General features: G+C 36.7%; 2 protein-coding genes across 2 annotated transcripts in view; both read right to left on the minus strand.

Annotated features, from left to right (window-relative positions):
- The window catches only part of ILA (putative protein kinase regulator ILITHYIA), a 56,710-nt gene extending 39,922 nt beyond the window's left edge, over window positions 1-16,788 (minus strand). Inside the window, exons 1-15 of the mRNA XM_059583597.2 lie at window positions 16,562-16,788; window positions 15,116-15,492; window positions 14,873-15,004; window positions 14,387-14,768; window positions 14,073-14,219; window positions 13,700-13,884; window positions 13,443-13,569; window positions 13,251-13,324; window positions 13,090-13,166; window positions 12,941-12,977; window positions 12,691-12,857; window positions 11,965-12,148; window positions 10,896-10,973; window positions 2,984-3,103; window positions 2,811-2,870 (exon numbers count right to left, since the gene is read on the minus strand). Of these exons, the coding sequence (XP_059439580.2) occupies window positions 2,811-2,870; window positions 2,984-3,103; window positions 10,896-10,973; window positions 11,965-12,148; window positions 12,691-12,857; window positions 12,941-12,977; window positions 13,090-13,166; window positions 13,251-13,324; window positions 13,443-13,569; window positions 13,700-13,884; window positions 14,073-14,219; window positions 14,387-14,768; window positions 14,873-15,004; window positions 15,116-15,492; window positions 16,562-16,679 (2,265 nt within the window). The 5' untranslated portion in view covers window positions 16,680-16,788. The remainder of the gene's footprint in view (window positions 1-2,810; window positions 2,871-2,983; window positions 3,104-10,895; window positions 10,974-11,964; window positions 12,149-12,690; window positions 12,858-12,940; window positions 12,978-13,089; window positions 13,167-13,250; window positions 13,325-13,442; window positions 13,570-13,699; window positions 13,885-14,072; window positions 14,220-14,386; window positions 14,769-14,872; window positions 15,005-15,115; window positions 15,493-16,561) is intronic.
- Window positions 16,789-21,576: 4,788 nt separating this feature from the next.
- LOC132172061 (NAC transcription factor 29) lies at window positions 21,577-24,248 on the minus strand. Its single transcript, XM_059583494.2, has 3 exons — window positions 23,957-24,248; window positions 23,239-23,513; window positions 21,577-21,873 (listed from the first exon to the last, which is right to left on the minus strand). Exons 1-3 carry the CDS (start codon window positions 24,174-24,176, stop codon window positions 21,763-21,765), a joined length of 606 nt encoding a protein of 201 aa, XP_059439477.2. The 5' UTR covers window positions 24,177-24,248; the 3' UTR covers window positions 21,577-21,762.
- Window positions 24,249-25,722: the final 1,474 nt, after the last annotated feature.

Here is a 25,722-nt window from a genome sequence, read left to right on the forward strand (position 1 = left end):
TTCCACGCACTAGCACTTACAGTAATGACACCTATATGTCACCTATAGGCTAGACTGAGCTTCCATCCTAGGACATATTCCTTAGCACAATCTATTTATTCGAATAACACTGTTTATAAGGGCATTTTCTCCATCTTCTTCACTAGTGTCAACTTCACACTTACCAATTCTCTTTCTTTTTTGATAAGTAATCAAATTTTAATAAAACGCAAAAGGTGCAACAGAGGTACACATGAAGTATACAAGACATACACCTAAAAAGAAAATGAAAAATTATTAAAAATAATAATAATAATGAAAACTAGAAATATGAAAACAATCATAGGCAATCATCCAGTGGTCAAGGGTTTGGTGGAAAAAAATTACTGCACTTAGCATTCTCTCTCTAGCACAATGCCCTCAATTTTTGCCTCCAACTCGCCTCCTCCATAGAAGTTATAACACCACGGTCTCATATTGGATAGATGAAGTAGCCACATAGAGTGTGGTGGTTTATAAAGATAGTCATAAGTGCTAAGTCTCACATTGCCTAGTTACTAGGTGAAACTACGCTTTATAAGGAATTTTAGAGAAGCTCCAGATTAACTAGTCATTTTGGAGTGATAACGTAGATGTGGCCATCACTTTTTCCTGGATCGTTGCAAATGGTATTAAAGCCACCTAATAACTTCAGGCCATGTGGTACTGAAACACTGCATGATGTGTCCCTAACGAGGACATTAGGAGTTTAAAAGGGGGAGTTTGTAACACCATATTCCCATATTAGGAAGATGAGAAGTAGCCCACATAGAGTGGGTGATTTATTTTTTATTTTTAATGACAAGGACCCCCTTTAAGACAAGGCCACTTCATGTATCCATCCCTACCGAGTAAACCTCGAACCTGTGCAAAGCGGACCCTAAACACAGATCGAGTAACACTCCGACTTTTTTTTTTTTTGATAAGTAATGATGATATAAAAAAGAGCGCAGAGGGGCGCAACCTACATACACGGGAAGTATAAACAGAGAGCGCCTTGGAGGGGGAGAAATGAAAAAGAAAATCAGTTAAAATATTCTTTAAAACACTCCGACTTTACCGGTGGGATAGCCCTAAAGAATTGTTTGCACCCACATTGCCTAGTTACTAAGTGAAATTGAACTTTATAAGAAATTCTAAGGAAGCTCCAAATTGACTAGTCCTTTTAGGGTGATACCGCAAATATGGCTAGCGCTTTTTCCTGGGTCATTACAAAAGCAGTCCTCTCCAAATCACTAATAATTAGCCTTCCTCATTTTCTCCTAATCACATAAAGTTATCTCTTCTTCAATAACATCAAGACCTTGTAACTCGTATGGAAGAAACTTTTTGTCTCTCTACATTGTCAAACACCTCCACATCTACATACAATTAAGATCTCGACAAAGACATTTCAGACATAATAATTAACCTTTAATAGAACTATGAACAGTGACTAGAAGTAGACCAAGAGATGTAGGAAGCTAAGATGAATTTTTGGATTTAATAAAATATACCTCGCTTTTTACAACACATAGCCTCATCTTAAACATTTTAAGCAGCAAGTTTACATATCCAAATATAAATATTGCCCCCACAAATACGTTGGGTGAGTCAATGGCCATATGCCGATCTCATCACCTATATTTTGCACACATTTTCTCCATGTCACTCGAAAAAACTTATATCGAAGGCGGGGGTGTTAGTGTGTGAGTGTGTGAGGAGAGAGAGAAAGAGAGAGAGAGAGAGACCAAGACTAGGCCATTTAACCATAAAGCAACAGAAAAACGCCAAGGACTTTGGGAGATGCTCAATAAAAGCCCATTGCACCTTCCACTATGACCAACAGATGGTGAATAGAAGCCAATCACAAAGAAAAAAAAAGGGGGGGAAATACATTTTACCCCCCCCTGAACTATCCACCCATTTGCATTTTTAACCTCAATGTTTAAAAAGTGAAACTTTACCCCCCAAACTTCCAAATTGTTGCAATTCGCCACCCCTTAATTTTTATTTTTTTAACTTGAGATGGGCGCATTTTGGGAAAAAAAATCAGAATAGTCGAATTGCAACAATTTGGAAGTTTTTTTTTTTTGGGGGGGGAGGGGGAGTAAAGTGTCACTTTTTAAACATTGGGGTTAAAAGTGCAAATGGGTGGATAGTTCAAGGGGTAAAGTGTATTTTCCCCATAAAATGATATTCAATCAATTAATGGTAAAAGAGGAGATTCTATCCTATAAATGCACAACAACAAAGCACAAGTTGTCATCTCACTTTCAAATCAAACTAATATCACCTCCTCAAATGACAACTAATGACTTCCGCACACACAATTAAAGGAAGGAGGAAGCTTGCTAAAGAAGACAATCATTACAGCCAAATTACATCCTCCACATATCTATTGTTCCACAAAAGTATGTTATTGCAACATTACACAACAAACAGCAATCATTTCCGACTGAAGGATTTTTCTTTTTTTTTTAATAGGCAAGGATTAAAAGCGTTAGGTGCCCCTAAGCATACAGGGAGTATGCAAAAAGGACACCAAAACAGAAAGAAAACGAAAAATCAACAGAAAACACCTGCAAAACCAAAAAGATAGAAAAAGCCCCACCACAGAAATGAAATATCATCATATCCAATATGTTTTTTTTGTTTTTGACAAATAAATGAAATATCTTATCATATCTAATATGTTAAGAGAACCGAAATTGTAACATCAAACATACAACGTGACTTTTTTCCTACAGTGATTCTCATTTCATTTATCCCAAATCCAGCACAGTTCAAGTAGAAAAGCCAGAAAAATTTACCTGAACATCATTTTCCGAAAGCATATCATGTGAATAACGGTCTGGAAGATTTTGCAAATGCTGGCATGAAAAAGAAGCGCTAGTCAGCTGTCAGTAGAGGAACAGACCTTTAACATATCATTGGCCCCATTTAACTAATAAATCTTAAAATATAGTTCATTTAAGCAGCAAACCTTTTCAAATTCTATATAGGTATCTCTGGGTGTTATAGTCATCAATGTGGAAAATGATGATACTGCCGCTTGGCGTTCAAGGGGATTAGCACTCATCAACCCCAGAGGTCCCAATAATCCCTGCAAAACAAAACCAGCAAGTGATCAGCCTTTGAAAACAACAGGAACATCACTGCATAAAAGATGTAGTTCATAGATGAAATTATGATCATCATAAGATCAAAATTTATAAGAACTTTCAAACAAAAAACAGCTGAGTCAAACAAATGAAAAGGAAATACCTAGAGCATTTGACATGTGCATGTGCGTAGTGAATTACAAGAATCTTATGCTGACCATCAACTACCTTAGACGCAAAGATACAGATACAAAATACAGATACGATACAATACTAACTCAAAATTACATCAAATGAAGTGGCCCGAGCTTTATGGAGTCTGGTTTTCTCTCTTTTTGCTGCTACTTGGGTCATGCCTAGAGGAGTGGTAGATTTGTTAGCCTGTTGGCATGGTCAGCAAGGCAATATTTCAGCTAAGGAGGTATGGCGAATTGCACCACTATGCGTCATGTGGATTATTTAGCAAGAGCCGAATGGAAGATGTTTTGAAGATCAAGAAAGGTCAATGGAAGAGCTCAAAAAGTTGTTTATTCAAACTCTATTCCATTGGGCCGACACTTTTAGTGTGTCTCAATTTTCTACTGTGTCTCAATTTTTATCTTTATGCTCTTCTTTCTACCTTTATTAAGGCCTTTCTTTGTATATTTCCTATATACTAGGGTTGCGCTCATTTGCGCTTTTCAATGAATCACTTATTTATCAAAGAAAAAATTACATCAAATTCTGAAAATCTAGAATAATACAAGTATTTTTTATTAAAAATGTAAATAAACATATGCAAATTTATTACGCTAAAGCTTTTGTTAAAGGATAATTAACAAACACCAAAAATATATGAAATTATACATGGATAATAAAACTTACTTAAAAGATATAAATGAAGTTTTTTTCTTTTTCTTTTTTTTATAAGTAATAAAAAGTTTATAAAAAAAGCATAAGGCACCCTTAAATACTCAGGAAGGAAAACCAAAGCTAGCCCACAATAGTCTCCCAAAAGAGAATCCTTTTTGATAAGTTCCCCCAAAAAAGAATCATCAAACCCAATGAAACCCTATAACCTGACTAGAGCCACTACCTCTAGCTCCCCAAAGAAACCCTAGACCCGCAAAATTGTCCTACCTAAGCCCTGACTAGAGCCACTGCCTCTAGTGTCAAAATTAATGGAGCATTGCAAATTTTTGAGCTCCTTCTTCCCCTTAGTATTTGAAACAGAAGCCCCATCTTCAATATACCGATCCGATACTTTCCAATAGCTGACAAAAGATCGTTAAATCTTTTCTCGTCACCCCCAAAAGACAATCGCAAAGTGGGAGCGACTTTCATCGCATTAAGCACAACCTCGGAATATCCCTCAACCCCCACCTCTCCATTCTCTCCAAACTTTGTCGACTTAGGAGGGTGACCAACGATCTGATGAGGATGTTCACCGATAGAGATTGAGCAAACGCACGCAGCTCTCGAGACCCTAACAGCCCCCTCCATTGGCGTGGCCGCCACAGCCTCGACCATCAACTTCTTGTTAAACTTCTTATTCAGATGCGCACCTAAATCTTCCTTAACCTTCCAAAAATACCTCAGCTGTGACTTGGACTCCGACAACACAGGATGGTGGAGTCTTATTGTTACGATAAAAGCCCCATCCAATACCCATCCTAAACCAAAACAGACAGGGAAAGGGAGGGGGGGATTGATGCAGGGGCTTAGTGGGTTCGCAAAAACAACAAAACACAAGAATCACAAAACCAAGAACCAATCATGGAATTAAGGTAAAAGGGATAGAAAACCAATCTTCGGGTGTTTCTTATTGATAACTGATCAATATTCATTAAAAATTAAGGCTCTAGACGGCCATAACACATATTTATACTACCTAGACTCCTAACCCTAATAAAAAAACTAAAAGAAAGTCGGTTTACAAAAATTTGCCACAGCCAGTTCAAACTAGTAACAAATTTCAGCTCATCCCAAGTTCAATTCGAATTGAGATTTGGGACACGCACTATTGCAACTCCCTGAATCACATTGTTACAAGTTCAGTTTGAACTGAGACTTGGAACACGTCTTTTTATTGTCCAACTCTATAGACTCCTCTTTGCAGCCCGTTTTAACCAAGTAAACATTGGAATTGGCAAAACTTCATGAAACATGACTTTGTAGGCCTTCAAAACAACTTTCCAACGCCACCAAGCTTCCTTCCATTTGATGTCAGAATCATGAGAAATGACCTTTTTTTTTATATAAAACTAATAAGATGGTAAACTGCCCTACATCGTCCTCCCTAAGTTGGAGAGAATTTGTCCTCAAATTTCGATGGTTCTTGCCTCAATCCTTCAAACCCCAATCAATCCCTTTCAAACCACTCTTATCAAGAACAAAACAACTTGATAGCCAACAAGAAATTCCACACATTTAATCACCACAAGATTGTGAATATCATCTTGAAAACTCTTCACATATACTTCATTTACCTTCTCCAATTTTCACGCACCATGAAAATCTCCCAAAAATGATCAACAATCTCTTCCTATTTAAACATAAAATTCTCCTCCACCATATAGGCATCGTCAAACATTATTATCAGGAGAATTTGATAAAGCATTGTCTACCCCAAGGAAATCCACAAAACTGATTTCTTCAACCCCCAAATGAAACTTGTCAACTTTAGGGCTTTCATCAAACTCATGAAGTATAGCACTCTCATCAACAAAATTTTATGTGGAATCCAAGAGACTTACCTCATTCAACCGATTTTCTTGATTATATGACAAAGAACTTCCCACAAGATCTTCATCATTAACAATGGTATCATAGGTTGGTTGAGAATCCCACGAATCCTTGACAAGGCTCTTCAACATTTTCACGTTGGAACTCCTCCTCAATGACCTCATATTCTTTTTTTTTTTTTTTGATGAGTAATGTAGTAAATATCAAAAAAAGCACAAAGCGCCTCTAAGTACACAATAATGTATACAAAGGAACCCAACCAAACACCCTAACAAACCAAAAACCCAGAAAAACCCAATCAAACCCAACACCCAACCAAAATGGTATACAAGAGACCCAACCAAATACCCAAGAAAAGCCCTAGTGCATCTCAGGTCGAAACCTAGTGCACCTCAGGGGGAAATGAAAAAGCATTTTTCGACCCCAAAAATCCCCGCTGACGCCGGCCCTTCACCGGAGAGATGGAACAATCCAGACTTTTGAGCTCCCTCATCCCCTTAACCTTAGGAGCAGAAGCTTCAAACACGGGCTCCCTCTTTTCAATGATGGAAAAAAGGTCCCGAAGTTTTTTGTCTTCATCTCCCCAAGACAACCCCACAACGGGAGCGAGATTCATCACATCAAGCCCCCTATCGGACTTCCCTTCCACCGAAGAATCAACCACAACCTCGACAAGCAGGTCCTTGTTCTTATGCAGCTGCTTTGCGACTTTTTCCTTCACCCTCTGGGTATACCACAGTTGGGACGTAGATATAGAGAAATAAATGGGAGTACCACTCTCTGTCATGCGAGGAAAAGGACAGCTAAGACTCCTACCCATCTCAGCCACCCCATCGGGAAGGGAAGTAGTCGAGAGAGAAGTGCAGACCTGAGACGAGAGCAAGGAGGTAGCATCAGGGGAATGAAGACCCAGCTCAGCCACCCCAAAGGTAGGCAAGACAGTAGAGCCTACTTGAACCTCCACCAGCACAGAGGGAACCGGAACAGGGTCCTTTCCCTTAGAAGACAAGGAAGAATCCTTCAACACCACCGGAGAGGGAGAGACAGCTCTCGGACCAAAGAACCCACGACGAATCAACCCTTTCGCCGGAGAAGGGCAAACAACCTGTTCCTCCCCCCCCGAAAAAGGAACCTCCCTTTCCCTGCAAGGAGGGATCGCCAGAGAGTCCACCTCCCACGGAACAGAGAAGGCCTCTTTGAGAATAGAAAGACGCGCCGAATCAGAAATCTCCGAAGACACAGTCGCACCCAGGCAGGCTTCAGGCACCGAAGAAAAAGAAACCTCCCGAAGACACAATGACCTCATCTTGGAACTCTTCATCAACAAACTCACCTTCCTCCTCCACACAAGATGGATTCAATAGACGGATATGAAGCTCGCAAACAATGGTCAAAGTGGCGTGCCGCGGACTCCACGTGTCAAGCCGCACCTTCCTTCGTTGAGATCACACCCCACTAAAGGTAAACACATCATCCTCATCCACGAACCACAAGTTTGGTTGACAGCAACGACCATTTGGACCACCCATGTTGGCAAATTAATTGGCAAGAGCTCTAATTTGCGCACCAACCTGTTTGCCAAATCACTCGACTTGCTCACAAAGTGCTCCTCCATGCGCTGCAAACAAAACACCAGTTGCTCATCACGTGTCGCTTCTAGGTGCTCTTGCACAACACCTAGGCTTGCATATTTGTTTCCTCCAGCGCATTCTCTTTGAGCCATGGCGGGAAAGTTTCTAGGCTCTGATACCAATTGATGCAGTGAAGCATAGTGGGTTTGTAACAACAAACACAAAAATTACAACTCTTCCCAAAACCAATAACCAATTAATGAATTGAGGCAAAAGGGAGAGAAAACCACTCCTAGAGTGTTTCTTCTTGATATCAGATCAAAAACTGAGTCTCCTAAACGACCACAACACATTTATACTACCTATACTCCTCACCCTAATAAAAACTAAAAGAATTTCATTTTACAAAATCTGCCGCAGCCAATCCAAACTGAGCCATTTACCAATTCAACCTCGTAAATTTTAGCTCGTCCCAAGTTCAGTTCAAACTGAGATTTGTGACGCACGCTACTGCAACTCCAAGAATCATCTCGTTCCAAGTGCAGTTTGAATTGAGACTTGAAACACGCCTTTCTGTTCAGTTCTATAGACTCATCTTTGCAACCTGTTTTGACCTAGTAAACATCACTTTATAGGCCTTTGAATCAGCTTTCCAACACCACCAACCTTGCTTCTATCCAGTGTCAAAATCATGAGATATGACCTTTTTTCAAAAACTGGTTTGATGGAAAACTGCCCTACATCTGGGAGCCTAAACGATATATACCCATGTGCCAACCAAATGAAAAAACAAAATGTAACCCACTAAACTTTGTTCACCTGCGTATGGCTCCTCCCCCTCCTATCGTGTAAAACATTTTCCTCTTTGTCCCCCAGGAAGACAAGGATAGGCACCAATCTAAGCTTTGAGAAGATGAGGCAGCCCCATCAGCATGGACAAAAACACTTAAGAGATAAGTTCACTCTAATTGTCAAGCTCAAAGATGAACCAATTTATTGTGAGCATAAACCTCCACATGAGAAAAGAGAAGATGAGAAAGCCGATGCAACCATGGATGAAGATATTAGAGCTTGCATCATTACAATCATCAAGCTCAAAGAGATCACCATCATCATCAACAATTAAAATGAAGATCTCATTATCAATCCATACAAACTTAATTTAAAGGATATTTCTTTTTTTTAATTGATCCACTTTGCATTTGTCATTTCTATGTCATATTGGCAGTAGACGATCTCATTTCTATGTCATAGTGCCTCCTTAAGTTAATGGTGGCCACCATAGTGCCACCAGACATTCATGGCGACCACTAAAGAGCCGAGCTGCCGGAAGTTCCCAACAGCCACCACGGGGCAACCAAAAAGTTCATGACGGCCTCCGCAAGGCCGCCAGACATTCACGGTAATTATTTTTTGAGAACTGTTGTGTATTATATTTTTAGAAGTATTTTGCAAAAAGTCATGTTTACGGAAAAGAGTTTTGTGGTTTGTTTTGAAAAGTGTGTTAGCGGTTGGGGCCACATTTGAAAATCCGAATAACTGAGAAGCAAAAACCAATTCTGAAAATTTTGCCAAACACACCCTTAGTGTTTTTTTTTATCAATTGAAACATATTGCTCCTAGATTAAGTCATGTTAAAAAGGCTCCAAGTATATGGAACGTAAACAAGAGAAACCCATACATAACTCAACTGCAAGAATTAAGAGCATCCAAGAAATCTAATAGTGATAGTGAAAAGTCAAAAACAGAATGATTGGAAGGCCAAGCAAACAAGAAATAAATGAACACCATTAGAGCTTCCACAATCCTTTCAAATATATCATATAGAACACCCTATTGGTTCTTTCCCCATCAATTGATACAACCATTCATGGATATCCACTTATAGCCAAACACCTTGTTACAAGTGCTAATATCATTTTTTCCCTTTGTTCACCCCAAAATGTTTTTTTTTTTTTTTTTTTTTTTGATAGGTAAAAAGTTTCATAAATCAAAAGTGAAGAGGGGCATAACCCTAGTACACAAGAAGTATACAAGATAACGCCTAAAAAAGGAGGAGAAAAGAAGGAGAGGAAAAGAGAGCAAAGACGATAGAAAAACAAAAGAAAGAAAGCCCAACAAAAACCCCAAGACAAAAGCCCTCACGACACCATAAACCCTAAGACTAAAACCCTCCCATCCGAGACCCAAAAGGAGGCTCAGCAATGCCTCCCTTGCGCCTTGCCTTTCCCTCGCCAATTGGAAGTAATATTGTCGCCATAGTTAACTAAACTCTTCAGGTTGAGCAGCTCCCTAGTGCCTTTATACTTCGCCCGAGCAACTTTTACTTATGAAAATCCTCTTTTTTTTACAAGTAATAATGATATAAAAAGCGCAAAGGGGGGCAACCCACATACACGGGAAGTATACACAGAGAGCACCTAAGAGGGAGAGAAATGAAAAAGAAAATCAGAAAAACTAATCACTAAAGGAGCTAGCCAAGGGACCGTCCAAGAGTAAAGAGTAAAGAAGAAAATATGAGTCAATTCCTCTATGGTCCTAGTGGAATTTTCAAAACATCTAGCATTTCTTTCATTCCATATACACCACATAAGACACAGAGGGATCATCTGTCACGCAACCGCGCTTCGAGATCGACCTCCCGACCACCAGCTATCGAACAAGTCCCTCACCCGGCAAGGCATGACCCAATGCAACCCAAACCGCTTAAAAATCGTGTGCCAAAGAGCCCTTGCAATCTCACAGTGGAGAAGAAGATGATCGACTGACTCTCCGTTCTTCTTGCACATACAACACCATTCCACTACCACTATGTTCCTCTTATGCAGAGTATCATGAGTCAAAATTTTGCCTAGAGCCGCAGTCCACCCAAAAAAATCCTCCCCTTATGAAAATCCTCTTCAATGGTGTCCAACATCGCCAAGGCTGGATCCTCCCTTCGTCATACTCCCAATTGAGGGGGTCGGGAAAATCCCACTCATCAATTCTCCCCAAACGGATGACAAACGTCCAAAGGATAATAAACCTCAATCTCCCCAGAAGGACCTAAACCTACCAGCCAATATTGGGGTTGTAACAACCCATCCCTCTCCTCAGCAATCTCAGATAATGTCGACAAAACAATCGGCATCTTAGACGCATGAGTACCTTTCTCCGACGATCTTGAATTAAGGAAACCCCACCGTAATAAGTGTTCACCCCAAAATGTTATATAAGTGTTTTGCATTTGTCCACCTAAAATATTTTCAATAATGTGTCCTTGGACTGAGAACAATGTATTTATGCCCCATTCTTCACTTGCTGTTAAAAATGCAATAAGCCATTCATCCTAGCAAACCAATAGGAAAATGCAGAATAATCTAATTATGTTAAATGCTTGATTTGCTGGAAAATTAACAAGTAGAGACACATATCAAAGGATTCCTCAGGACGGTTCATTAGTAATCCAATGGAAAACCACAAGAATATCAAAAATTTATATCCATAATCTATAATTTACCTTGCACAAATTCCCCACATCGGCAGAAAGGATGCCAATGACGTCAAAACCCAGCGTTTGCAAACATTTATGAAGTCTCTGAAACATAAACATCGAGCAGTATGTCAAAAAACAAGCCACCAACCCGTCTGTAATCAAACATAAAAGCATGCTCATATGTACTTCACATCTGGAAAACGAGCAAAACAAAAGGCAAATTGCAATTGCTACCACAATACAGGCAATTGTACGCATGCCAGAAGTAGCCGTGAATGTAGCTTCAAAGGTTTTTTGCTTATTGCCATGAACTACCCCCAATCCCCTTCGCCCGCCCACGTCCAAACAAAAAAGGGCAGAAATTGGCAAGCTCACCAACCAAGTCTTTTTTGTTATTTGGTATTGTCTAACACTGTTTACTATTGTTTCTTGAACTCGTTGTTTCACTTCCAATTGTTTTAAAATTGTTTCGACGGGATGAGAAAAAAATAATATTGATCCTGCCTTATCCCTTGAGCCTTATACCTTGCTTTTCAATGACAAAAATACCTTGCCCTTGCACCTTTGACACTACAAACATTGGGTGACAATGAATTTTCTCTTATTTCATCAAATGTATTAGTGGGTCAAGAAAGCTGAAAATCGATAAGAGTTCACAGGTTCTTTTTTATAAGTCTTCACATACCTATATTAATTTCTGCTAAAGCATTTTCTATCTATCCCTTATTTTACCATTCTAAATTCCCCACTGCAATTTAATTTTTTTTTTTTTTTGATAAGTAAATATGCATTATCAATGCACAGAGGGGCGCAACCCTTGTACATAGGGAGTACACAAGAGAGCAACTAAGAGGGAGAAAAAAACAGATGATTCCATTCTAAATTCCCCACTGCAATTTAATATATGCAAACAACAAACAGATGATTGGAGATCTTGATGGTAGAGAAAATGGCCCCACGATTCCACTTTAAAAATATGGCTATATATAATATAATTGTGTTCCACTGCTTTCAAACGAAAAATATGCTCAGCAAAGAACTAAACAGAAAGTACAAAAGCATGTTATGCCTATGTTTTATGATTTGCATTTACCCTCCAAATTGCATCTCGTTTTCCAGTGCCAACTATGCATGGATGATGTGAGCAGAATACAACTCGCACGAACGAACTCGGGCCAGCAGCTAGAGCCACTGATGATATTAGAATGAAAGCCTTTACCAAAACCTCAATAGATGGAAGGAAGGGAACTTGAGGATCCAATGAATTCTCTGGGTCACTAAAGACATAAAAAGTTAGATGCCTCAACCATATCATAGAAGGGGCTGAAATGGAAAAAATGTGACCAGGAAAAACCATATCCAAAAGCTTGCCCATAAAAAGCAACAAATTCAAATTAAGTCAATAAATGGCCTTAAAAGATTGGGAATTTGTCAGGCCAGTACAAAAAAACCTGAGCAATTACATGCACAACTTCGTATTGATTTAAGCCATCACATAGAAATTCAGCAGAATTCATAAGTTCTTAAATTTAAGAGTTATGTTCTTGCACATGGTTTTTCCTCAACCGTATACATAGATATCTATGTTTATGAAGGTATATGTCTATGTAAATATATTGTGTGTGTGTGTGTGTATTGGTGATCATGGTAGTAATAATAATAAAGACTCATCAAATATGAATTCGAACTTGTCTTCAAAATAAAATTGTGCATATGCATGTACATATGTGCATCTTTCACTCAATGGAGAGAAGGAAAAGAATTTTGAAACTACAAACAATGGCAAAATTAAAAGAGAGTAAATGAATATAAAATACACCTTGTATTTGAATTACAAATTCTCTCTCCAACTACAGAAAGAAAATTTGTAAATTCTAGTAAAAGATCTTCAGATAACTGTGGTGCAGCAGCAATTATCTTTCTGGTACCATCAGAAGCCATTCTCCGTATGTCCCAACTTGGATGACATATGAAAAAGATCATTAACTGCAACATATCAACAATCACTATCACTAAGTAATGAAGTTCCTAGATAAGAAAAAGATTCATGTAGTACTACACTGGCTTACCTGTAATAGTAGTCTGACTGAAAAGGTGTCCAACACCCTGTAGAATGAACAACAAACAAGCCTTTCAGAAAAGCCACTTAAGAGTTTTCTAAGCCAACCCACACAGACAATAATACTGTAGAGGGTTTGCAAATTTAAAGAATTCAAACCTGTGGAAATGTTCCACCAGCAGCACTTCAAGAAGATCAACACATGCCATGCAATCCTCAGATGATAACTTTGAGGCCTGTATAGCACATTTTAGTGTCAAATACCCAAGAAAAACTTAAAATTAAATATCACTAACATCAAAGAGTCAGTGGGTAGCTACCAATGAAATTGGTACAAGTGAGGGTTCATTTTGTGATATCAAAGACCAGATCTTTTCCTTTGCAACAGTCTCCTCTGACAAAAGGTGTGAAACTAAATCAACTTAAAGTTCCACAGAGGAAAGATCAGTGATAGAAATGGAGGGAAGTAATAAGTACATAGTTAAAAATGTAGCATTAAAAATACTATGCACCTGCTTTGATATCAAGAGCAGCAATCTTCCCAACTAAGAGCAAAGCATATATACCATCCAAACGCTGTACTGCCTTAGTAAAACCAGTTTTTACAAGTTGTACAAGAGGACCCAACAAAGACGATACCTGAAGTGTTTAACATAGAAGCGTCAAAGTGATGAAGGCAACAGCCTCAACAAGAATCGAAATCAAATTCTGAAAGATTTCGTTGAAATAAAGCAACAAAGCACTGATATAGTTTAATAAGACAGCATACCCGTAAAACAGCATCAGCATTTCTGCATATAACCCGTAAACAACGAAGATGCCCCCTCCTTAAAGCTTCCTTCTCCTTGAGTCCAGAAGCAATAAAGGACACCAAATCTTGTTGAACAGCATCAGCAGATCGCACTGCCCAAGAGGCTACAGCCGACAAAATTGCAAGCTTCACCTCTTCATTTCCTAGAATAGAACATTGGACAAAGAATCAGCACTATGCGTGGAAAAATAAAAGATGCAAACATTAAAAAAAGGGGATCCAACTTGAAGATTGAAAGCAACAAAGAATTACTGAAAAGTTCATAACCCCCACCAATAAATAAAACTAAATTAAATTTAAAAAAGAAAAAAGAGAACAAAGTAAAGATTACCATCATCCTTGTAATAGGACAAAAGGAACATGCATATGGAGCATGATAGACTGTTGAGGTATTTTCCCTCAGGAGCATTAGATAATTCCTGGAGTGCACTGACCATGCCAATTCTCTGGTAAGGATAAGTAAGTCTGCCTTCTGAGCCTGTTTAAATTGAACAAATTAATGTGTGAATAACAAAAGGTCACCAAAGATTTACACATTCAGTCATTGAACTTCCTAAATATATCATCTTACAGCAAACATTATAAGGTACTTAAAATCACTAAAAGAAACAATATGAAAGCATGTATAAATAAATACACCCAGACCTCCAATTACAGCTTTGACAGCATTGAACATTGCTTCTAAAACATCTGGATTACTAGACTTCTGGCTCAAAGACCTGACTATACCTAATGCCACAACCCTTCTTCCTTCATCGGCATGCCGAGCCTGTGGTAATACCACCGAAAGAATTTCGGTCGCATACTTACTCAAATCAAGGCTCACTGATTCCAAAAGAATTCCAACTGACTCCAACACAATCTCAGGGTTGCGTTTCAGCATTTTAACAGAAGACGGAACCACAATACTTTGAAAATCTTCATGCGACATACGTGTAAAAAGTGAACAAAAAGCTTCACTAAGAACCTGTCTTGGCTTTTCTCTGGCACTTAACACTGTTTTAACATATATATCAAGAAATGTTGGCTGTAGAAAACGAATAAATCATGTCAAAATTCAGGCAGAAGAATCAGCACACAAGCACTTCCATGGAATAAGAAATACACAGGAAGAAAATAGATTTATCTCACCTTGTACTGTTCAAACAAAGATGGTGACGTACTTGAGAAGTCCAATAATAACCATATTAATTCAGGACCATCTTTGTATGGGATCCGCCCATCCTTTAATTCCTCAATGTATATTTTATAAATGTCAGGAGACTGCAAAAAAACACAAAAAAAAAAAAAAGGCAACACAGAATGATTAAAAAAAATTTAGGTACCAGCAGGACAGTCTTCTAAAATAATCAGTAAATATTAAATGGCCTAAACCTGAGAAAATAGACTTAAAAATGTTCGCTTGCAAGCCCTTCGCGCACTGAAAGATCTTTGAACAACAATATTAAGTAAAGATGCTTGCGCTGCAGCTACTCTACACAATGCATTCTTTGAAACTGTGGCAAACTGACTCTTGCTTAAGAGGAAGCATGACCACCTGAGAAGTCTGTAGCAGCCTACATGGGATTGGAACTTTGACTGCCTCTCCATTACCTGGACAAGTGCTGCGGCAAAATTCTTCATGAACAATAAGTCACCCAGAGCTTTTGCAATGACATCATCAACAGCCTTCCTTGATCCACGATCATCATAAATTAACAATGTTCTAAATATTATTTCTACTAGAAGTGATGCAAGCTCTGTACACATCTCTGCAAAGTTCAAAATTACAACATTTCAGGACAATAAGACGCATGGATGATTTAATTCACAGCACTTTCCAAAAGAATAATGACTTTGCTTATAGCAAAAACAAAAGATAAATTAATATGCATACATAAACACACACACACACACACACACACACACACATATATATATATACACGTCAAAATTAATGCTAAAGGAAGAATTTTATTGACCTCCTTCCTCCACAGTATTTAAAAGATGAAAAATAAATCAAATTCAATTTCCTCCTCATTGACACTCAGGAAATTCCACTTCAAATTTGAACTTGGACAGAACTTTGTTTGCTAAGATGGCTACAACACAACTGCCAAAAGTCTAGGCACTTAAAAACGCTATATGCGTCTGCATATTTTGTAAGTGAAACAGATAATGCATAAGAACCAGGGTTGGTCAAACACCTCTGAAAATAGATACATAAAAGGAATACAAACATGAAAACTCGGCCCCCAAATGGTGGATTATCAAATATATAAGCTTTGAATGTATTCTCTGACTAATACAAGTCCCAAATTGCATAATATATCTAATAATGATTCCTTGAAACTTCCCCAAAAGGTGCAGCCAATGCCTAATCCCCTTACTGATAACATTCAAATAATTAAGAAAAAAATCCTAAACCCGTGGTGTTGTTTCAAATGTGCTCAAACAGTTCTCTCTCTCTCAACACAATATTATCTAATTTAACATGACATAGCTAAGCTGGCCAACATATATATCATTGTCACAATGATTCCCTTGTGGAATGCACCGATACAGAGCAACAGCAAATGAGTAACACCTGTGTGTATCCATATGAGTATATTTGTATAGATACATCTGTGTGTGCCAATGGTGGTCACGAACCAAATGAAATGGCATTGAATTTAGAACCAAGTCAGTACATTATAACACTTTACTGGAAATTCGTCCTACCATTTTCCGCAGAAACAAATAAATTCACTCGGAAAAGAAAAAGTGAATCAAGAAGTGGAAATGATATTTGACAACTAGAATTCGAGAGAGAGAGAGAGAGAGAGACAATCGGTGACTGACCTGAATTGTCCAGAATCGCCGGGATTTCATCGCGGAATATCCGGACCCGGGTCTTGGTGGACTGGGAGGAGACCGACCCGCCAATGGATATGAGAGAATCCAAAGAATTCGCTGCCATTGGGAAACGGGTAGCTCCGGATTGAGGATCCGAGTGAGGTGTGGAGCTTCAGATGACTGGTTAGGGTTTTAGGAGCTGCTAAGTCTGTCACTGGGACACAGAGAGGGCGACTAAATATGTTAAATATTTTTCGTTTTCTTTGTAGTGAAAGCGGAAGGTCTACGGACTAGGGTAGAAAATGGCCTATGGGCTGGGATAGCGTTTTCTACCGCAAAGCCCACGTGAAGTTCATCCCAACTGCTATCTGGTAGCGGTGTTCAAACGAGGCGGTTATAACCGTCCCACCAACTACTGTTTATACCTGCTAATCGTTAACCGCCTTAACAAGTGATTATTAAAAACTGCTAACCACCTACTAACTGCTTAGGATGATTGCAGTGAGAAAACTACCCTTATATATAATAATATAAATTTTTATATTTTATATTAATTATAATATAACATTTAAAATGACGTAGTTTTGGTGTTATACACCAACACAGCGTCGTTTTTTAGAAAAACCTTAGCCCAAAACGTTTAAAATAAGCTCAAAAAATAGGTCAATTAAAGGCACAAAACACTTGAAAAGCTCAAAAGCTCATATAAAAAAGCGGTTATAAAATAACCGCTAACCACCTAGGCGGTTGCGCAGTTATTAAAAAACGATAACCGCCCAAGACGGTTGCGGTTAACGGTTATAGCCAATAACCGCCGGTTATAACCCACTTGAACACCCCTACTTTCTGGATTTCATTTTTCTTTCCCTTTTCTGTTTTTGTCATTTGATATGAGAGGACACGTGGTGGGAGGCTCTTAGGCTTTTTTAGCCTTTTCTAGTGAATTAGGGATTAGGATTTAGACCTGGGTCTATTTATGGTATAATCAGTTGCCCCCATTTCCATGGGTGACCAATTCAAATGGTCGACCATCGGGAATTTTTCTTTTTGCTTATAGTTAGAGTCATCTTTTTGGGATCAATGAAGTTCTTCAAGTTTTATTTTTGGTTTGCTTTCCTTTCCGAGTTATTTTTCCGGCCCTTGTTAAGTTGCCCTCCACTCCTATAGGAAGTTAGTTATTTTATTAATGTCAAACTCGCGGCTTAGTCATTGTCCCCAGTCGTGTGGATTGGTCCTTCGGGGTAGCTTGAGTATAACAATGTTTACAAAATCCTCTATAAAAGTTAATTAGTTAAAGTTAGCTTAAGGTGCCTCTTTTATCGTATTGCTCACTAGCTTTTCACAAGTCTTTGCCATAAGATGTCTCGAGATCAATCAACTTGTTGAATTGTCGAAGTGTCTTTCTTGGGGTCTTTATGCAATTGACATTGAGAGCATCACAAGGGTCTAGATGTGGCAATTCGTATTCGCACGTCAGGTTCGAATCATGTCGAGATACGTCACGTCACGTTGAGACAAGCTTTTAACAAGATTTGAACATGATAAGGCAGTAACTTCTTTGAGATCCCATGTCATGTTCATGTCTTACCAAGCTTTGAATGTGGCAAGGCAATGAGCATTTTGTGGCTTTGCGTCACATTCATGTCTTGACGTGCTTTGGATAGCAAGAATAAAATCACCAAAACACTCAATGTTTTTCACCTCAAACACTTTGGAAATGAAAAGTATTATAAATAAGATCTTGGAAACCAAATTAAGAAAATTTCTAATTCCTAACGATATCCTCAGTTGATCATTACCTAAGTATCAGCTTCGTACTTACCGAGAATTTATTACGTGCAATAGCCTGCACTTGGGTTTGAACTATTTTTAGCACAACAATTAGTTTCTCATGCATGGCCTCTATCCATCTTTCATCAATCCGAGCTTCTTCAACCTTCTTGAGTTCGAATTGAGATATAACATACATAGGAAACTTGATTAACAATGCTGCTTCTTAGTCTCTTTCCTTCTTCCAAGCTCCCCAAAAAAAATTTCATGGCAATGATTCATCAATCTTAATCAGAAAGGACGATCCTTTGACACTCTTTCGGTTTGGGGGTTGGTGATTCTTCATTGTCTGATTTTACATAAACTTCTACTTCCACAACTTCAACTACTTCATCAAATTTTTTCCACTTTGTTGTTTCCTTCTATGGTATCATCATCATCAACAACAAAGTTCACAAATTCCATCAGTCTCAGTTCTTTTGTTGTAAACTCTAAAATCAAGACCGTATATGGAATACTCCGAAAAAAGTTCCTTCATCACTTTTAGTGTTAAACTTGCCTAGATTCTCCATGCTTCGAAGAATATAAAATTTACTTCCAGAAACTTGATAATGCTTGACTGATGGCTTCTTGTCAGTTCATGGTTCATATGGTGTCTTCTTTGTCCTTAGTTTCGAGTAAACCCTGTTAATGACATAGCAAGCCGTGTTAAGAGCTTCACCCCAAAAATCTGTTGCTCACCCCTTTTCATGTATCATAGCACTTGTCATATCTTATATCACTATGTTATTCATTTCAATAAATCCATTTTGTTGGGGATTAATCAGAGCAGAGGACTCCTACTTAATCCTAACATCATCACAATATTCTTCAAAAGAATTTTCAAACTCTCTTCTATGATCACTTCGTATACGTTTGATGAGACACCTATTCACATTTTGTATTTTATTGAAAAGAACTTTACCGTGATCACATGCCTCTGATTTCTCTCGAAGCATCATCACCTATGTATGTCTAGGGTAATCATCTACTACTACCATAATGTACATTTTTTCTCCCATACTCTTTGTCTGGGTGGAACCCAACCAATCCATATGCATTAGCTTCAAAAGACTAGAGATATGTATGGAACTTGTTTTCTTATGCTGAGACTTCAATTGTTTCCTAGATGAAAAGGTCCACAAAGAATTTTTTTAGGTTTTCCCAATTTGGGTAATCTAACAATGTGTTCATTCTGGGGTCCTCTCAATAGATCCTTGAAGTTTAAGTGACCCAACCATTGATGTCATAGCTCAAATTCATCAAGTTTAGCTATATTACAGCTCACACGAATGTTTAACCAATGCCATAGTACTTGACATAAGTTATTTGAGCACCCATTGAAGATATTACATTCCTTCTTTGAAAACTGAACTATCCAATCCTCATCACAAATTTGGCTAATGTTGAGAAGGTTGGCTTTCAGATCTTTGACATAAAGTACTTCACGAAATTCTAAGAGAACTTTAATTTCAACATACCACTTCCCCTTGATTTGTGACTTTTTTTCCATCTCCAAATGTGACACTGACAGTGTAACTCCCTCAAAACTAACATTGACCATTTTAGTGGGGTTAATAACAATTCCATTAAATAAAAATTTAAATAAAAAAATGGATAAATACAAAATCAGTTTATGTGATTGGCCTAAATTACGGATATCTCCCTACAGTATTAAAAAAAAAAAAAAAAAGTAATAATTCAAAGGTCATTGGGATAGGCCAAAATAACAATTTAGTCTCTGTAATTAAATTTCGTCAAAATACTAGACGGATTCCATTGGTGTGCCACGTCAGCACCAATAAAAGATAACACGTGTCACTCTTTATATATATATATATATAAATTAATTATTATTTTTTTAAAATAGAGGGGTGGCTGCCAATCATATTTTTTTGTTTTAATTTTTTATTTGGTTTTGTAATTTTGATTTTTGATTTTTTTTTATTCGAACTGTTGTTGATGCATTAATAATTTTTATTTTTATTTATTTTTTTAATTTTAAGGGGAAACTTCGCTTTAGATTCCTAAACTACCCCATGTGTTGAGAAGACCCCCCATATTTCAAAAACTCTTAATCTAACCTCATAAACTTTCAATTTGATTCAATTGACCCCCCTCCGTCAAATTTAGCCGTTAACCTCTCACGAAAATGCCTAAAAAGATTAAATTGTCCTTCGATTTTCGTATTTTTTTAAATAACTTTATTTTTTTTTAAATTTCAAATTAAGGGTAAATTTAGAATTTAATAAAAAAATTCAGGGGTATAAATGCCATTTTATCATTTTTAACGTTTAAAATTTGATGGAGGTGGGTCAATTGAATCAAATTGAAAGCTCTAGGGGTTAAATTGAAAGTTTTTGAAATTTATGGGGTCTTTTCAAAATGCAAGGTAGTTCAAGAGTCTAAAGTGAAATATATCTTAATTTTAATGGTATTATATGTAAATTTTGTTTAAAAAGTTAACGTATCTACGTCATTTCAAGTTTTCTTTAACTAGGTTGACTTACGGAAGGTGGATTTTGGTAAGTAAAGGGTAGTTTGGTGTGGCCAGGTGGTGAGCGTGTCAATTCATAGGGTCATGTTAACGGAATGTGGTAGTTCATGAGGGTAAAAGATAATTACCCATATATATATATACACACAAAGATATATGGACGAACTAACGAGCCAGGTTAGCAAGTCGAATCAAGCTTTATACAAACTAAGCTGCCTTACACGAGTCGAGCTTTATACAAGTTGAGCTCACGAGCTTTAATCGAGTCTTGTTAAGTGAGTCAAGTATTTATCACTTAATAATCTCAAGAGTTTCTACAATAATAAGTGGGTTTTTATAGTGACAAGTTCGAGTTTGGGTCGAGTTTAATTGAGCGGGTATTAAGTGGGTTGTCAAATAGATTGGTTTATTTATAGCCTTAGTTTCTGTTCTGAGTATTTTTGTTATTATGTGAAATAGGCATGGATAGCTTTGTCCGTTTAGATATTTCATTAAAATTAAAATTAAAATTGTGTCATGCATAAGCTCAAATCTGCTTTTATGCAATTGAAGCTTTTGAAAAATATGACTTTTTTACTTTATCAAAGAAGTGGGCCTAAAAATCAAAAGGCTTTTGCAACCATTTCTCTCCCTCATTATTCACTCTCTAAACCGTGTTGTCAAACATGCATGCACTCAATCTTTTAATCTTGACCGTCCAAATCTAACAACAGGATGAAAAACTGGAAGTAAGCGGAATCCTTTACTCAAAGAGATAAGACTGTAACACTATAATAAAATTAAAAACTGAGTTTTCCTCTAAATAATAAGAACCAACAGATAAAAAGGGGATCAACATTCACTGAAGCACTTGATTGCGACCAACTCCAGTTGTAGGTCTTTGTAGGTAGATTTATACATACTATCTATCATTTTGGTTTCCTCCAATATCGGAAGCAATGAATTTTAATGTTGAATTCTTGCTATCTCCACCTTCTTCTTTTTGAATTCTGCATACTACAAGCCTCTCCATCTGACAAAAAAAAAGAAAAAAAGACAAGCATAACATTAAGCCAATTGAACAGTCATTCAAAATTTAAACTTAGGGAAATTAATTACTTTATAATTTTCTAAGTTTTTGTTATGTGACAGATAAGGATTTAAGTTTATAATTTTAACAAGTATCTAAGTTATAATCATTTGTCCCCAAGAAATAGTTCAATCAACTGGGACCACGCTTAATGAAGTTGAGGTCAATAGTTCGAATTTCATTCTCCTCTCTTGTGCGGACATGTCCAAAAAAAAAAAAAAAAAGGAAGCTATAATCATTTAATGAATAAGTCATTCCTCATCCACCTTTTGATGGAAGAAGTTAGTGCTAACGGTTTTCTTTTCAATGTAAGACTAATAAAACCTTGTAATGTGTATCAAGAGCACATTATGCAACTTTTCTTTTTGAAAAAGAGAAGTTTGAGAGGTGAGGGTGGAGCCAACCCAATTCGACCATTATGGTGGTGGAGATCCACCCAATTAACATGGAGGGCATTGAGATCCAACCTATCATGACAAAACTAAATTTCACCATCTTAGAAAGAGCAAATAATATAACAGAAAATAAACCAATCCCATAAAACATTTAATAAGTCTATATTCACTAATAGAAACGATCTAGGAGAAATTCATTATCAAAAGGAATAAAAAGAATAGTTGAGAGAAAATCACTCAAAACTCAAATCTCAATCTCATACAAAAGAAAAAAAAAACAAAAAACAAAAGAGAGAAAAACAATATAAAGAAAACTCTCTTTTTCTCGATGTGACTTATGGCATAACAAAGTGAGAAAACACAAATAAGATAGCAGCACTCACCTCATTGTTGTGATAACCAAAACCTTGAAGCTACGTTCTGTTTATAGGAGTTGAGAGTCGGCTAAAAGGAAATCCAAAACCGTGAGGGAAATGGAGAGAACAAGTCGGTTGCCCAAAAGCACCTCAATAGGATTCTCAGTCCATGTAAAACAATGCCTTCTGTCGGCTAAACTTCCAAGTAGGAAAAGGAATAGTGCTCGAAGATCAAGTCAAAAATACAACACAACCCTATTGAGCTTTTTGGTTTTTTTTTTATCCTATCTTTTGCCTTTTGTGTTTCAATTTGTAGATAATGTGCTGACATAGCTCTTGATACACTTGACAAGTTTTTATCACTACTTGTTTCATTAAAAGTTAGACGAAAAATAAACGGAATGGCTTATTTGTCAAATGACCAAAATTTAGTTAAATCTTTAGTTGTTAAAATTAGAACTTACGTAGGTCCTCATCCAGGAGGTACAAGGCAATTATTTCCATTAAATTTATAAATAAAGCTTAATGGTATTTTTAAAGTAGAATAAAGTTGTAACCTTTTGGGTGATGCTGTCAGTAAGTGCATCAGCTGGAATTATGCTTGGATTGAGTCTATATTCTTCCATTATCCACGGTCGCTTTTCACCATTTGGTTCTAGTCCCCAATAAAAGTTGAAAGATTTCTTGAACCCAACAATTTCAGTGCCGCCATCACCACCAAAAACTTGTTCATCTTCACCAATTGCCTTCCAATAACCATTCTTAGTAGTTCGATTTGGTCGAGTGTTGGTAAAGTAATATGCCTCATTCCTCATACCATACCTGAACTTATCTGCGGATCACACAACAATTTTGATAGTTAGACTTTAAGCTCCCTATAACAAGCTTGAAGCTCCCTATTTCTCAATTCAATAGAAGCCCAAAGAGGGTATACTAAGCAATTTCAATAATCAGATCATTCTCAACACTAAAATATATATCAAACTGATGTTGTATTTGCAAAAATATAAGATTAATTTCTAAGAGAATACACAAAAATAATAACTAGGTTATTATTCTAGAGTTTTTTTAAAAAAAACAACCAACTCAAACTCTACATTGTTTAAAATTTCTACAACAAAAAATTTCACATGAAGCATACACTAGTTTTACAATAGATTAAAAATTTGCAACGTAGTTGTTATCTCATATTTCAACCAAAAAAGAAGTAAAAATTGAAACTTCCATAAACTAGAAAAAAAAAAAAAAAAAAAAAAAAAAAAAAAAAAACCTCACCGATGGGAAGCTGATGAGGATCATACTCGTACAAGTCAATGTCTTTTATGATGTTGGCGGAGAGTGGACGGCCCAACAGCTTGTTGGTCAAATAATGCGAAATAAGCTCGTTTTCCTCCGGCCAAAATCTATAACCGGTCGGCAAATTCAGTTCTTCTTCTCCTCCACCTCCTCCTCCGTTACTTTCTTGAACCGATGCGATTTGGGAGTCACCGGCCATGTCTGAGAGTGCCGTCTGATGAGTATGAAACAACTTTTTCTTTTTTCTTTTTTCTGTGAGCGAGTATGAAACCGCTTGTTCGGCCATGAGGATGAGTATCATCCCTATATATATATATATATATATGTCGACAAACGAGGTTTCCTAGGGACATAAATGTGACCCGGTCCGTAAAGAATTTTAACCAAACCCTCTTTTCACCGTTTGTGTTTGGTGAAAATAGAAATTCAAACAAGACGAGAGATAGAGGACCAAATTAAAGTGAATTGTTTTTCTTCAATTGCATCTTATAATGCGTTTTCTTTTAATAAAGGGAAAAATATAAAAAAATTCCTCAAACTAATAGTTATTTTTTAAAGAGTTTTATGATGTTCAAAAGATAATAAAATAGCCTATCAAATAATCAAAATGTGTCAAAAAGGCAACATATTTTTTTATATTCATATAATACCCTTATTTTTTAAAAAACTAAAATATAAAATAAATAACTAAAATATTAATTTGTCAAAAAAAAAAAAAAGGAAACGAGTGGCAGCCAATTGATCAAGCCAACTACAAGGTTTGAATTTGAATTTATCCATATCTTTTATACCACATGAGCTATTTGTAATTTAAGTCAACAATAGTGACTAATTTTTTATTCATTCCAAACCAAAAAAAAAAAAAAAAAAATTGTATTTATTCACCCCTTGGTTTTTTTTTTTTTCTTCCTTTTTTTTAAATTTTGTGTTTAAAAAATAGTTTCGTTTATTTTTTTTTGCATAAATTTTTTTTTAAAAAAAAAAGATTAGGGGTATTATAGGAATATAAAAAAAGATGTGGTCTTTTTGACACACTTTAGTAGTTTGATGGGCTACTTTAGTTAGTTTGGAAAGATTTTTTTATATTTTTCCCTTTAATAAATTGGACCGAATAAACGAAAATTTTTATATTTTTAAACGAAAATTTTTATTTTTTTAAAGGAAATTTTTATTTTAAAAAATTTGTAACACAGAAATTAAAATTTTTCAGTTTTTATTAAAAAAATCGAAAATTTTTATTTTTTTTCTAAATTTGGCCACCGCTTGGATTTTTTTTTTGTTAGTTTTAGTTTTTTTTTAGAAGTTTTAGTATTTTTGTTTTTATTTTACGAAGGATAATTTCGTCATTGGGGAGAATATTGACAAGTTTTGGTAGTTTCTTTTTATCTCTTAATACGTAACCTTCTATGATTAGACTATAGCGTCTACCTCTCGTTAAGGACTGTTAGAGCACACAATGTATCGACAATAGAAGGAAAATACATTCAAGACTCTCACACTCAAATAGATATCATCACTAAACAAGATAATCACAAGTAGTAGAAGATTTAGATAAACCAAATGTCCAGTTGTAGATAAACGCCGAGGGTTGCGTAGATAAACCATATGTCTACACTCATCCTTTAGTCTTCTAATTTCATTGTAATTCTAAATAGGAGTAATTACCTTTTTCCCCATGAACTACAACACTCCGTCAATATACCCCCATGAACTAGAACATTTACTACCCAACCACATCAAATTAC

Source organism: Corylus avellana, chromosome 1, assembly GCF_965113065.1.
Source record: "Corylus avellana chromosome 1, dhCorAvel1.hap1.2, whole genome shotgun sequence".
Taxonomy (NCBI): domain Eukaryota; kingdom Viridiplantae; phylum Streptophyta; class Magnoliopsida; order Fagales; family Betulaceae; genus Corylus; species Corylus avellana.